The following is a 15,097-nucleotide window of genomic DNA, read 5'->3' as shown; positions in this document are numbered from 1 at the left end:
GGGCCTCCTCACGTGCTGTCCGCGGTTCCACCAAGTTTTTAGTGAAAGAAAAGTATTTGGTGTCTATAAAGATAATCTTTGTAGACGATTCACAGTTTTAAAATCCCTTTCACAGCTGTTTTGACTCGTGGTTCAGAAACCCGGGCCACCTCAGACATTATCAAACTGGCGGCTTGTTACAGGGCCTGGTGAGTGCTTCAGCCTTATATAGTGAAGCGTAACGGTGTACCAAGAAAGTATTTACTGCGCCTCGACCTTTTTGTTCGTGACCCAGTTATAAATTGACATGCAAGGCAGCATGTGGTCAACAGCACCCCCAAGTGTTTACTCTAAAGCAAGACAGGCAGGTAGCTCCTCTGAAAAACAGGTCCTTGTGGATGTGAAATAATTTACTACAGGGGAGAACAGTCAACTCAAACCCTATTTGAGAACAGTGGGAGGGATTTTGCTTCGTAGAGTCCAGTATGTCAATACATTGATTGGAGATGTTGTATATTCTCTGCACTAAACAAATTGATGGAGCTCAGGTCAACATCACAGCTCTTCTTGGTATTGCACATCTCTAAACACAACTGTTTGACCTGTGAGGCCAGCTAGATAATGTAAGATTGTAAAATACATTTGTTCAGAAAAAAAACAAGCAAACTTATCTTTATTAATGATAATCAATGAGAACAGAATGGAGTAGCTTTAATCCCATTTAACGATTAGTTTAGAAAATGCATGTTTTAGAGTTTATCGTTTAATATCCGTGTATCTCGTATAATTGAAAATAAATATATATTTTATAGATATAAATTCAACTTATGAATTCAGAATTTAAATAGTTGGATTATGAACACTTCCTTTAAAAAATGTTCTACCCGAAAACTACAGGGGTCGTTTGATCGGATGTGACGTAGGTGTCGGAAGCTGTCAGAGGGATGTGCTGCACGTGTTTGAGGGAGCTGTGAAAAGAACATGAACAGCAGCCTCAAGCTCACAGAGAGACCAGAAAATAGACATTTTCCCCCACATTGAGACTTTGCACACAGCTTTTAACTGTTAACAAACACCCGGACAGCAAGACTCAGCAAGGCTGCCTGAACGCGCCCAGAGCGGGAAGACGGCGGGACCGTTAGCTTACCTGGAGGAGGTCAAGACTCAGTGCGCGAGGCGAGAAAGTTCTCGGTCTCTGTTCTTGGACCAGTGTGTGTCCCGTCTCTGTATCTGTGCGTGTGTTTCTGTGTTCCCTCTTTACCTTAACAGTTGGTTAAGGTACTCTCTTATTAGTTGAGTTGTGTTTGGACTGCATGGCGGACTACCTCATCAGCGGGCAGACCGGTTACGTGCCCGAAGACGGGCTAACGGGTCAGCAGCTGTTCAACTGTGGAGACGGGCTCACATACAAGTAAGATACACACAGATGATAATAAACCTGAAAACCAATGTGGGAACATGATGGATATTGTTATAGCACTACTTTAAAGGGGGACTCGTTCCTGCTGTAAATTGAGCTCCAGAAACTTTGTCATACATTTCCCACTTTAAAGTTATTTCAACAACAAATAGTCTAATTATTTTTAAATTGGCGCTCTTTTACAATACTCATATTTGGAAAAAAACAAAGTTGTAGACAAAAGGCTTTAATTGTTGGTACTGTAAACAATACACACATTGATACCAAAAGTACCTGCCTTCAAAAGTAGAAAAAGATGGATTTGATCTGACTTGGAGCTCCCTGGGAATTAAAATAGTGTCACATACTTTCAGCACACTCACTGGTCCTAAATTTAGGTCCTGGCTTATGGATCCCTGTGTTGTTATGTAGAACTGTGTGGATCCGAGATATATTTAGAATATGTGTTAGGTTGCCGCCTTTGAATAGAAATAACTAATTTCTTTCTTTAAAATGACGACTCTGACCAGCAGTATGTCAAATGGTTAAAGGACCATTTTGGGATTTTTCTTTTTAACCAACTACTGAGAAGCTCTGTAATCTGACGTTGAGCCTTATTTTTGCAAAGCTTTCACAGGCTACTATCTTTTGGTGACTGGGACTTGATGAAGTACAACATATAGTGATGACTAGAAAAATAAACTAAAACAAAAAGACATTTTCCTCAAAAATGCTGCTCCAAGTGAAATCTGCTGAGGAATGAGTGGAGGCCATTTTAGTTGCGCCACTCTTTCATGGTCTGGTTTAAATAGTGATGGATAGCTATTGGATTAAAGTACCCTAATTCAAATGAATTATTAGTCAAATATTAGCTAGCTACGTTAGCTTGCATTTGAGAATAACTAATTACTGGCAGTTTCTCTGTGTCCGAGGACTTGATTTCTAAAAGAAATAGTCCTGTCGGATTAGACTTGGTGTGATATCTGATATATCTGACACAGCAGGTGTTCCTATGGCAGGCAGCAGCATAGTCTTAAATGGATGAATGCATTCAGTGAATCTGCTGAATACGTTTCATGCCATGCAGGAATAGGTGGGTGATTGCTGGTGAAGATTTTTTTTCCCTCCATGTTGCACATTTAACTTGTTAACTATTAATGACTCATTGAACCATGACCGCTCGGACGGATCGTTCATGCTGTAAGACGATGCTTTCTCCATTTTTTTTTTCTTTTCTTTTCTTCTGCTATTAATGACATAAACTCCTTCCTTGATGCTTGTCCCCACTTCTAGCTGATGCGTCTGATACAAAGCTCGTCCGATACAGTGACAAACACAGCAGAGCTGTTTCAGTGCCAGGCAGCAGTGTAGTGTTAAATAGATGAATGCATTCAGCGAATTTGTGCACCAGCAATGGGGGGGGAAGGAGAAATGAAAAGAGATGACACAACTTGAGACCAAAATAAGTAAAAATGTAACAAGAAAAGGACTTTTCAGGCATGCTTTTCATGTTAATGTCAGCCTCGGCAATCAATAGTCAGATCTTTTCACTTGCAAATAAAAACTCTTCTTGCACTGGTGTTCTTAAGACCTACTGAACCAATTATTTGACAGTTTGGTTTAACTACTGTTGATGTAGCCTTCCGTTTAGCTCGAAGTGCTTTCACCTTCTCTTTCTGGTTTGACAGGGCCCCGCAGCCGCACCTACTTATGTATGCTTTACACTTTTCTGAAACATGACACCATCTCAAGGTTTCACTGAAAGAGAATCCTTCTGTCGAGCTTGAAGTTGTTCAAGCCTTTTAAATCCATTTTGTTACACTTGAAAGCCTCCGATCTGAACTAAAAAAGAAACGGCTGGTAAACGCTCTCAGTCGTTACAGCGTTCAGCTGCACAGAAATATGTAAATATGCCTTATCAGATACGTGTATTTATTGTCTGTTCAAATTCAGTTCCCCTAACTGTGCAGGAAAGCTGGATAAGTTACAGGAGCTGACGTGCGAGGCCTCAGATTGAGAATTAGTTCTCTCTTGTCTTCTCGTTGGATTAGCTGAGGTCACTTTAATGTTGTTATGATGGACAGGTGTTATAATGTCGAGTTTGATTCCACCTTAAACAACCGTTGTTTCTCTCCCACAGTGACTTCCTCATTCTGCCAGGCTACATCGACTTTACAGCTGACCAAGTGGTGAGTGAAGATCAATATTTAGAACAAAGTCTGATAAGAGCTGATGTCACATCACACTCATCTGTCTTTGGGGTAATGTTCAGTCTCGGATCATTTAAGGTGATGAATGAGGATCATCAGCTGTGTGCCTCCCATAACAAATATCCAATCCCCAAATAAACCTCCCGCAGAAAGTCTCTTTCACACATGCACTGCTCTCCATAAATCTGGTGGCAACGAACAACAAATATTTTAACATCTTGAGATATAAATCTTGCCGAATTGGACCTAGCAACATAAATGTATCTCTTATCTGCTGCAGTTACATTAACGGACAAACGGCAGTGATTTGACTTATCAGCTGCTCAGAGAATTCTGACACATTGTTGAATAAATAGCAGCGCTGTCTGGACTTCCCTCCGCCACGGTTTTACCTTCAATGAGTAGCTGCAGCACTGAGTTTCTGTTTTACAGTTAAAGCTTCATGAATAACCGTGACGGCTCACTAAGCTTAAACATGTAGAAAAGTAATGTTTTGAGCTGCTTCCATCCTCTACTGCTTTTTTTTTTCTTCTTCTTCCCGGAACCACCATGTGGTTGTCACACTAACACATATGAGACATATGAGAACACTGTGACCCGATGAAGACTGTCACACTGCTCTTCATGCTCTGCCCAGTCTTCTGCAAATAGAAAAACAATTACGCAATGTGTTGCTTTCTTTTTTTTGTCCGTTTTACAGTGTTAGGAGGGTTTCTTTGGGCAGTTGTTTTAGACTCTGTACAAGAGACAAATGTAACACACTGGAAGCAATGCGGCTGGAGACTATAGTCTGTAATGGAGAATGTTCTTTGTTTTGCATCTTTAGCAACAGGTAGCATGCTAAAGATGTAAGACAAAGAAGCCAGATCCTGTGCAGATGTGTGTGGAGCAACATCTGTCTTTCATCATGATTTCTCTACAGTTCTCTTAGACTGTGTTGCTTCCAGCTGACACATCAGCACATAGATTTCAGAGGTAAATATCATATATCTCAGGGTTGGGCCATCTCATTGTTTAGGTCTGGTTTCTCCAAACATACCATCACAGACCTGTCTGATTACAGGGAACACTGAGTGAGAACATGCCATTACCTTAACAGATTAGATCAAACTAATAATGTTATGTATCTAGTGTGTGAAAAGGGCTCACAAGCTTTTCGGATTAAAATGCTTTAATAAAAAGGTGCAACTGACTAAATTTGCCACACAGGCTTTGCACACAAGGGGATGTGGAAGCCATACTTTGGTTTTAAGTGAGACGTTCCTGTTGTACACTCTCTGCTGTGGGCTGGTTAGCAAATAAGGCACAACAGAGTCTTTCTTTTTGCATGTCTCATAGTTAAGTCTTTGTTTTACTGTTTATATTTCCACCCTTTTTAGCTCCAGAGCAAAAACACTGCAGACTCTTTAAAAATTGAATTGGCAGTGTTTAAAGTCAAGTTAATGTGAATTTATATAAAGCTTGACATAGTTTGAGAATTTGAGGTGTAACTGGTTGTTTTTTCTTGTAATTCTTATTTTTTTTGTGTAATTTTTGTCTTGATTATCATCATTATCAGAACTAAGAGCACATTCTTAGACTAGTTGTTCCATATTTCTGTCGTCCACTTTGCTCTCTGTCACCAGACTTTCCATTAAGTTTCCATTCAAGCTTTGCTGAGGTGCTCTTTTTTTAACCACAGGCAGTTTGTTTTGTCTTCATCCTTTACAGTTCTGCTTGAGCTCATCTACACAAACCAGCTTTTAATATCTATAAAACGGTGGATTGAAACCTGCATGTATTTGAGTTTTAATTTGCCACCTTTCTGAACGTTTAGGTTAAACTTTACGATACATTTTTATGGAATTGATTTAGTGACCTTTGAGCCAAACCAGGAGCCAGAAAGTGCTAAACATTTACACCTGTTCTGTGACACAGAGTTTAAAAGATGTGTCTTTTGTCCAGGACCTGACGTCAGCGCTCACCAAACAGATCACCATGAAGACTCCCTTAGTGTCCTCTCCCATGGACACGGTAACAGAGGCCAACATGGCTATCGCTATGGCTGTGAGTATGACACACAAACGCAGTTTCCTTGGGTTGTTGGACTGCTGTGGTGTCTTCTCGTGGGAATGTGGCGATGCTAACCTGCGTTTTTCTTTCAGCTAACGGGGGGCATCGGCTTCATTCACCACAACTGCACTCCAGAGTTCCAGGCTAACGAAGTCCGCAAAGTCAAGGTAGTGATGAGGATCCGTCTGTGTGGCCTCTAATTTTTTCTTTAACATACTTCATTTTAACACGTTATTGTAACAGAAGTTGTTTCCATTTCTTTGTCCAGCCTCCCATCTGTCTTTTGTTCATTTTGTACCTTTATCCTCATCTTTCCCGTCTTGCTTCATCTTTTCATGCATATCTTAAGTCCTTGTGTCTGCAGTAGTCTGGTTTTAGTAAGGTCCAGTAGATCAGTGTTGTTTTTTTTTTTTCTGCTTCCCTTGCTCTCCAGCTGTAGGTTGTAGGAAGTGATTTATTTTTTTATTCCCTCCATTGCTTCGTCTACTGCTGTCCGTAACTATTCCAAATCCCTATTCCTGATTTTCCTCACCTCATTCCCTCCCTCCCTGTTCTAGCGATACGAGCAGGGCTTCATTACAGATCCTGTGGTGATGAGTCCCAACGAGCGAGTGCGGGACGTCTTCCAGGCCAAAGCGCGCCATGGCTTCTGTGGCATCCCCATCACAGACAACGGCAAAATGGGTAGCAAGCTGGTGGGAATCATCTCCTCCAGAGACATTGATTTCCTGAAGGACGAAGACCACAACCTGCCACTGAGTGAGGTGAATACTTTCGATAAAAGATTTTGCTCTGGATTGCACATCCTTCTTAACTCTACTGAGGTTGCTGCTGCCCCAACACGGCAGCAGGCACAGATGTTTTTCATATTTCAGTGGAGCCACGGATGATTTTGCTCTACCTTTGAGTGATTTTAGTAAAAAATACACCTGTAGTGTTTTAAAGTTTAAGATAAGAAGAAAATGTGTTAAAATACAACCGTGTTACTGGTGGTTTTTCATTGAACAAATCCAAAATAATTTAGTTAATGTGTTTCTGAAGTGTTGCTAAAGATGCATACTAACAGCAGGATAACTTTATGACCCTGCTTAACTCACTTTTTGACAATAAGAAACAATTGATGTATATTTTGGACCCTGTTCACAATCCAAGAGTCAATAAAATCTTTTAATGCTAACTGCACATGCAAGAATTGTGACATCTTCAGACATTTTAGAGTAAAGAATCCAAAGACAGCAACCCTAATGACCCATGTTCAGACCTACATTTGTGAGTAAATGCGTGACATGTAACTCAATAACCCGAATGACCCACATGATGGGTGTGTGTGAACAACATACATGTGACCCCAATGACTCGGATTCCTGTGAAATATGTTCATGAACCAAAACAGAAGTCCGTTGATTTATATTTAAACTCTTTGGACCAACGTGACGTTAAGCTTTCTTTTAAATCCCAGAATACCTTCAGCAACATTAGGGGGAAACACATTTTCTCAAACCTTTTTCTATCGCCACCACTTTTGACAGGTGATGACAAAGCGAGAGGATCTGGTGGTCGCCCCTGCTGGCGTGACACTAAAAGAAGCTAATGAAATCCTTCAGAGGAGTAAGAAAGGTGACGAAGATGCCACTTGTTGAAATATTATGTCTTCTGCCTTTAATTTCCGCAATGTGAAATTGATTGCTTCTACACGTAGGTGCCACGTTTTCATGTCTGTGGTTCTTCCTGCTGCAGGTAAACTGCCCATAGTAAACGAGGAGGGCTCTCTGGTGTCAATCATCGCCCGAACAGACTTGAAGAAGAACAGAGACTTCCCTCTGGCCTCCAAAGACTCTAGAAAACAGCTGCTGTGCGGCGCCACCATTGGCACCCACAACGATGACAAGTACAGGCTGGACCTGCTGGTGCAGAGTGGGGTGGATGTGGTCGTACTGGTATGTAGGAAGCACCAGTTTTAGGGTGTAATAAAGTATTCAATATGCATCAGAAATAGTGAACTTGCTCCCCATTGATTTCCACCGGGTTCCCAAACAACTATACGCGCTGGTTTTTGATGGTTTCTGCTTTATTTCTGTGTGATCAGTACACGGTTTCCTCCACATGGTGCATAACAGAGACAATGCCATACATTCTCTCCCTCTGAGTTTGTAAATGAAAAATGATCTTTTTTATAAAGATAAATGTCATTTTATAGGATCCTGACTGCGGGAGCAAATTTAATGCAACAAATAATCGACCTGGATTCACTTCACACTGAACTTGCTGTTTTAGAGTTTGTAAATAAAAAAAGGTGTTGTATGGATGTTTATGGCGTGTGTTTCTTGTTTACCACCAGGATTCATCTCAGGGCAACTCAATCTTCCAGATTAACATGATCAAATATATCAAAGAGAAGTACCCCCACCTACAGGTCATCGGAGGCAATGGTAACTACACTCTTCTTTACGGACACACTGAAATGTGCGCGTGTAAAATAAACTGTTTTGATTTATTAAAAGAACTAAAAAAAAAAATCCATGTTTATGATTTGTTAAAGAGATCACTGGTTTCATATTTCTTTGCTAACAAGACTGTTGAATGTCGAAACAACTGTCCAAGCTTCCTTGATGCCTTTTTTTAATTTTTTTTTTTTATTAAAACTGCATTAGATTGTTGGTCATGTGTTCATTATTGAGCCCTAACAGCCTCTGTCTCCCCCTGTCTGCGGCAGTTGTGACCGCAGCTCAGGCCAAGAACCTGATTGATGCAGGAGTGGATGGACTGAGAGTGGGGATGGGCAGCGGCTCCATCTGCATCACACAGGAAGGTGGGTGACAGATGGCCTAACTCAAAGAACACCACCCACTACACAGTCTGCCCCATCTATAAAACATATCTCAGCCAGTCTGGTGCCATCAAGCCAGCTGTTGGCATTCAAAAAGGGAAAGAAGGATGTGAGGTAGATGCAGGTTTTAGGCTTGGTTGAACTATTTGAATGGTTCGGAAGTGTAACGTGATATTTTAAATTTGGCTTTATTGATTTATTTTTATTTAAGGCTAAGTCAGCATTAAGCAGTTTCTGAGTGGAAAGCAACCAACTTTTCATCTGGAACATTTGGCGTGAGTTTTTTTTAAGTTGGCACAGTTTGTCTTTGTTCATTGTGTTGCTTTCATAAGCAGCGCTCTGTGTCGACAGCTTTGCTAGTGGAGGTCTGTCTGGTCACTTGTTTACATCATGAAGGTTGTGAACGTAAGCCGCCATGGGCTTTGGGTTCAGTGTGTAGTTTTATTTCTCTTGGGAATGTCGCATACAGAGGTTTGATATTGTGGATATAGTTGTCTGATTCTTTCCATAAAGAAATAGTGGTTAATACATTGTGCGTTCTTCCTCCTTAAAGAAGGGTTTCATTTGAACTTGTTTGGGTGCAGAAACCATTTGGTTTAAGTTTTAAATCTAAATGATCACTTGGATGAGTCTTGGTGTTTTGTCTGATGTAGTGACAGGATACATCGTCTATGTGCTGCGTCTCTGACCGTAGTGTGTCCTCATCTCAACCACGTCATCTCAAATCATCAGCAGTACTTGTTCTTGTTTATTCTCTTTTCCTTAATATATTTTTCACATTTGTCTTATCTTCATCTTGCTGTCTTCGTACCCTTTCCCTCTTTTTTTTTTTTTTGTTTGCTGTTTTCCTTTTAAATTCTTTTCCCTACCTTGTTTGGTGTGTGTGTGTGTGTGTCCATGTCTAGCTCCCCTCAGTGTACCACCAGCTTTAAAGCTCCACAGCCCCAAAATCCCAACCATTGTTACAGGATACTCCAGTAAGTTCTCCTGCTGGCTTGTGCTGGGTATTGATTGGCTCCACTATTACAGTGCCCCTCCCCCTTCACAGCCTGCTGCATTGATTGGGTAACAGCTTTGCATCTGCAGATGTAGGTTTGATAGGTTTTGAGAGCTTGGGTTTTGGGGTTTTGAGGTTTTGCCTGTGTCCACACTAATCTGTTAATCATCTGATGTGAATGTTGCTCTTCCTCCACCCACTTTACTGACCTTTTGGTCTCTGGTTTTGATGTCATCAGATTTAGCCTGATATGCTGGGTGTATAGATACTAAAGGGTCAGATAAAGTCCAAACACTTGCTGCTGTTGCTGCTGCTGTGACAGCTCCACCCATCACATCTACATTAAAACCATAGTTCTGATTCATTGCTAACACATATTCCTAACCATGGAGTAATCGGCAGAGGGTGCGTCAGTCGTGCAATTTGCTGCCACACGGTGTCTCTGTTTAGCAGATGTTGCAGTGGTGTTGGGGCTGGTTGGGATAATTTTTTTTGTTCGCTTGCAGGATTATTTTACGCTATAATTGATCAGAAATCATACCTGTTGTAACTTGTGAAAAGTAGGTACTGATATTTAAGCAAACGTTTGATCTAGATCATGTCTGAAAACGTGTTTGTGCTCACTTGCTGTGTGGCGTCTCGGCGGCATCGCTGAGATATCTTAGATCTATTCCTCATTCTTAATTAGGATGATTAGGAACACGAGTTTGGTAAGTACCTTGCTGCCCCGAGTTGACAAGAAGTAAAACAGGTTTAGTGGTTGAAGAATTGGGATGATTCTCTTGAGATATTTTTGATGTGAACAGTTAGTGTCTCCTTTTCTCTATTTATTGATTAGAATCTTTTCATGATATTGAAGTTGATTGAGTCTCTCTTTTCAACAAAACCATGGAAGATAGTTCCTGAGTTTGGTTATAAGTCTTGGAAGCAAAGTCATATTTCCCTGCTGATGTGACAAGTTTAACTTCCTCATTCTCACATTTAACAAACATAACAGAAACACATCCCCAGCCTTTTCTGTTCATACACTTTTTCCCCTCCTCCCATCACTGTTTTTGGGACCTTTCACTGCATGTCAGCTGGGACATTTTTGAGTTTATCAAATAATCAGCCAGCTGAGAATTCCTTTTTCTACTTTGGCAGCACTTCAAAGTAGAAAATGTTGAAACCTGTCGACTCTTTCAGAGAAACAATATCAAAGATCTACAGTCTAGCACAGATGATAAGGCAGACAGCCAGCATGGCTCTTGTCAGGAGACGAGAGCTGAAAGTGATAAACTTCCTCAGCTGTACACGTGTGTACTCCCATTTAATCCTCCATCTTTCTCCTCTTTACTCCATCAGTGCTGGCATGTGGCAGACCCCAGGCCACAGCGGTCTATAAAGTTTCAGAGTACGCCAGGCGTTTCGGTGTGCCGGTCATCGCTGACGGCGGCATCCAGACTGTTGGACACATTGCCAAAGCTCTTGCATTAGGAGCATCAACAGGTAAAGATGATACTTTAATTAAAATACACTCGATCTTGTGCTAGTTTTGACTTTATAATCTGTTGGGAATCAATAAAACTCAAATTATTATTTTTTTTTTGCTGTAGCTGTACACAGATTCTCAGATTTAAACTACCATATTTTGTGCACTATAAGGCTCACCTGATTATAAAGCGCACCCTCAATTATGGGGTTCATTTCTGTACTTCACCCATACAGAAGGCGCACCTGATTATAAGGCCTACGTATTACCTAATGTTCTCTGATTGGTTTATCGCTGCCAGCACGCGTAGTGTATGTATTACGTCCCTGTGTCAGCGGGAACTGGTCCGACGGTCAAGGACAACATCATCAGTCGTTTTTACACTTATAAACTTATAAAGTGCACATCGGTCTGCATGGCCCATCTCAGACTGAAGAACAGACTCACTGGGACATGGGCAAAAGCTTTAATGATGACACGATTCAATCGCTAAGCACGAGCTCGATACAATCTTCGTCCCATTCAGAGTGAATGGCTGGGATCCGCCTAACCCTGGATTCACACCCAACACAAAGCGAGCGACGGAAGTGGCCAGTTGCCATTAATTTGGATGGAGGGGGCTTAAAGCCCCATGAATGCTCGGCGCTCCCCGCGGTGAGTTCAAAATGGTGGTATCCGCGACAGGTTTTGGAATCCAGTGCACACAAAAAGCGCACCGGATTATATGGTGTACATGTACATTGTGAAAATGTAAGGCTTTTAGGTGTGCCTTATGGTGCTGAAAATATGGTATTTATTTATCAAAAATTGTTGTGTAAAATCTCAAATATGAAAATGCATCACACTAACAAGTCCCTTTTCCTTTTGCGTGTCCAGTGATGATGGGTTCTCTGCTGGCTGCCACGAGCGAAGCTCCTGGTGAATATTTCTTCTCTGACGGCATCAGGCTGAAGAAATATCGTGGCATGGGTTCACTGGATGCCATGGACAAAAACTTGGGTTCCCAGACCAGATACTTCAGGTACAGAAACATAACTACAGAGGAGTTCTAGCCCTCCCACAGTGAACAGGGCTAAGCCCTCCATGAAATGCAGCCAGTCTGCTGTGAAATCTAATTCTCTGACAGTTAGCCACAGCTTTCAACACTTCTTCTTTTTGTGGTTTCAAAACATTACTGTTTTTTAAAGTAAAAAAAAAAAAAAAAAAAAAAAGACATTTTGGACGGTGGCAGACATTTTATTAAAAAGCTCTTACAAGGGAAAATTTGTAAAGACAACCATTCACTCGTACAGCAAACAGCACTGAATGAATGCAGCCAGCAAAACTAATCTTGGTCCACTGGGTGGCAGTACCTGGAAGAGTAGAAGGATGATTTCATACACAGATTACAGTATAATTCTGCTGTCTACTCATTCACACCTGACAAATGGAAGTAGCATAGCGCCATGTCAGTGTAGAGAAAGAGGGACAATGGTTTCCTGCACAGATGTTGATTCAGATCTCAACCTTTGCTGCCATCTCAGAGCTGCAACAACCTTGCCTCACCTTACAGTCAGTCGATCCTGACAACAGGTTAAGTCACAATGTTGTCACCGTACATATGCTGTGTGAAAAGGGCAACTAAACCCAATCTACTCAATTTGTTCTTCTCTCCCCTCACAGTGAGAGCGATAAGATTAAAGTGGCTCAGGGTGTCTCTGGAGCAGTGCAGGACAAAGGTTCCATCCACAAGTTTGTCCCTTACCTGTTGGCTGGTGTTCAGCACTCGTGTCAAGACATTGGAGCCAAAAGCCTCACGCAGCTCAGGTAAAAAGACCAACGTAATTACCTGCCAGGGTAGCAGATGCCTTTTCATTAGCATCTCGTTAGAGAATTGGCTCCACCAATCTCGGGGTACTTAAGGCTTCTATGCACCAAACCGACAGTCGGCTGTCTGGAGCGATGGTCTAATATTTTCACACCGTCTTTTTTTTCCAGCCTACTCCACATATTGAATTGGTGTCATGTAGGTCTGTGAGAGAGCTCACCCTGACTGGCTGTGACACACAGTTTACTAAACATGTCCCACACAATGTCTTGTTTCATCTACATTTCTGTGTAAAAAAACAAACAAAAAAAACACCTGAAGACCAGCTGATAAGACAAGCGCTCTATGAAATTACTAAAAAGAAATAAAACAAAACAGCTGCCTGTACTTTTTTTTTTTACAAGTAGTTCCTTTGGGCATAATGTATATTTATTTACACAGGTACTGGTTGTACATCCTGGCCGGGGGTGTGTCCGTCCTACTTTGTTTGCCCATGCTGATGACATGTGGAGACTCTGAAAGTGGCCTCATGTTGGTTTTGGTGTATCGGAGCTGTTACAGGATATTCTAATCACATCACTCCACGTTTACATGTACAACTAAAATTTGCGTTGCCCTACATTTTGTACGTCTTTAGTCTTACTGTTGCACCGTCTCCTCGCTCCGGTTTGGTCACAGCATCTGCTTTCTCCCCTCAGAGCCATGATGTACACCGGAGATCTGAAATTTGAAAAGAGAACAGCATCTGCTCAAACAGAGGGTGGAGTTCACAGCCTACACAGGTACACCAACTGGTGTTTCTTCAGCACAAATCCATTCATTAATTTTTAGCTTTGTTTGGTTTCGTATTTCATTGTGTTAAAAATTCTTAGTTTCATGTCTTTACCACAAACGAGCGTTAAACTTCCTCTTCGTGCCCGTGTTCTGGCTACTGCAGCGTCTGTCTTGACAGGAAACCTCAGAGCATCACGTCGTGTGATCTGTCCTCTGATTCTGCCCCTTTTTTTGTCACAGTTATGAGAAACGTCTCTTTTGAGAAGGAGGAAGCCTTCAGACGGAGAATCCCCCAACAGATATGCAAACGCACACTACTTGCCCGGCCTGGTTCCCATTCTACACGAACCTCTGATAAAGGCAATTCATTCATGCTCCATTCTTCCAAGATTTCCTGCCATTGTCATCTATGCATCGTCTGTTCAACTTACATGTTTGGAAAGGAGGTGAAACGCACACCATTTCAAATGAAAGCTCCAATGTCGTCTTGTTAAAAATGTCTCGAGGGTTCTGCTGTGACCATTTTTAAAATAACAATAAACTTTACCTGTTTTTTCACAAATTGTCTGTTTTTGGTCAATTGTACAAGTTTGCTTTAAAATTTTTATATAATTTGAGGGGGGGTGGTCTAGTTAAAACAACGAAGAGGCAGTTGATCAGTTAGAAGTTTCTCATTACCTGGGAGGAGATGTACCTCCCATGAGGACTTGCTGCAGCTTGTAACACAGAGACGTTGCATATTTCACAACATATCTGGGGTTTCCCTCAGCCCCCTTGTCTATGTACCTACACATTTTATATCGTTAAAAAAGCTAAAAGTTCTTGAGATTTGAACATGTTCGTTACTCCAGGATACAATCATAACTGTAGATACAGTAAACACTTGTCAAACCAGTCGTAAATACAAAAAAATCCCACAGCTCACCTATGAGGCTTTGTAGGATTCCAACTCCCAACAAAAATGGTCGCGTTACATTGGAAGGAGTCCAGTTAATCTACTCCTATAAAATAGTTAATCCACAACAAGTCTTGCATCCATAAAGACACGTAGTCCGCTGCTGCACACTTTAGAAAGTTCCGTCAGACGGTGTCTCTACTCCAAATGGTTCAAGAACAGCTTTAAATTTACTTTGGACATACCTTTTTTTGAAATTTCTTATGTATTTTATAGGTGTTAAACTAATAGGATTACATTTAACAAAACATTTGTAAAGAAAAGACCGTTGTCTAGAAATTCAGACACTTATCAAACATACATTTTCCAAAATGCTCCCGCTGCCCTGAAAAAAACCCTCAAGTTTGAATTTTATTCTCTGTATTTAAAGCCAAACGGTTATAGTGGCAAGCGTAAATAAATGTGAATATTTATGAAAATATTGAGCAAGATTTGTTGACTTGTTTGCAGAAAAATTAAAATACACTTGTCTGGAACGTACTGGTCCCATCCCATAAATCTAAGTTACTAAGTTTTGCATCCTGTGAATTTCAGGTGGAATAAAAATGTTTCGAGGAAACCAAAAACTCCTCTTTGATTGGATCTATGGACCAAATTTGTACAAATCTTATCGTAGATAAAAGCGT

At 41.1% G+C, this 15,097-nt stretch overlaps 1 protein-coding gene across 2 annotated transcripts; it reads left to right on the top strand.

Moving 5' to 3' along the window:
- Window positions 1–904: 904 nt before the first annotated feature.
- impdh2 (IMP (inosine 5'-monophosphate) dehydrogenase 2) lies at window positions 905–14,044 on the top strand. 2 transcript variants are annotated; one of them, XM_072367105.1, is made up of 15 exons: window positions 905–1,390; window positions 3,519–3,567; window positions 5,533–5,634; window positions 5,733–5,807; window positions 6,198–6,404; window positions 7,170–7,257; window positions 7,378–7,577; window positions 7,979–8,069; window positions 8,354–8,449; window positions 9,373–9,444; window positions 10,809–10,952; window positions 11,812–11,956; window positions 12,598–12,741; window positions 13,441–13,524; window positions 13,757–14,044. In XM_072367105.1, exons 1-15 carry the CDS (start codon window positions 1,293–1,295, stop codon window positions 13,776–13,778), a joined length of 1,617 nt encoding a protein of 538 aa, XP_072223206.1. In that variant the 5' UTR covers window positions 905–1,292; the 3' UTR covers window positions 13,779–14,044. The 2 variants fall into 2 exon arrangements, with proteins under 2 accessions (XP_072223206.1, XP_072223207.1); XM_072367106.1 differs by lacking the exon at window positions 9,373–9,444 and having other exon boundaries at window positions 13,757–14,042.
- The last annotated feature ends 1,053 nt before the right edge of the window (window positions 14,045–15,097 follow it).

Source organism: Leuresthes tenuis, unplaced genomic scaffold, assembly GCF_036924035.1.
Source record: "Leuresthes tenuis unplaced genomic scaffold, fLeuTen1.0.hap1 SCAF_16, whole genome shotgun sequence".
Taxonomy (NCBI): Eukaryota; Metazoa; Chordata; class Actinopteri; order Atheriniformes; family Atherinopsidae; genus Leuresthes; species Leuresthes tenuis.
Note: the sequence above shows the minus strand (reverse complement) of the source record. Positions and strands in the feature narration are given on the sequence as shown.

Excerpts from the sequence above, each read along its gene's own strand:
- impdh2 (XM_072367105.1), top strand. The coding sequence starts at position 1,293 with ATGGCGGACTACCTCATCAGCGGGCAGACCGGTTACGTGCCCGAAGAC. Across the intron at positions 5,635-5,732 it reads ACATGGCTATCGCTATGGCT|CTAACGGGGGGCATCGGCTT; the intron begins GTGAGTATGACA and ends TTTTTCTTTCAG. Across the intron at positions 8,070-8,353 it reads ACAGGTCATCGGAGGCAATG|TTGTGACCGCAGCTCAGGCC; the intron begins GTAACTACACTC and ends TGTCTGCGGCAG.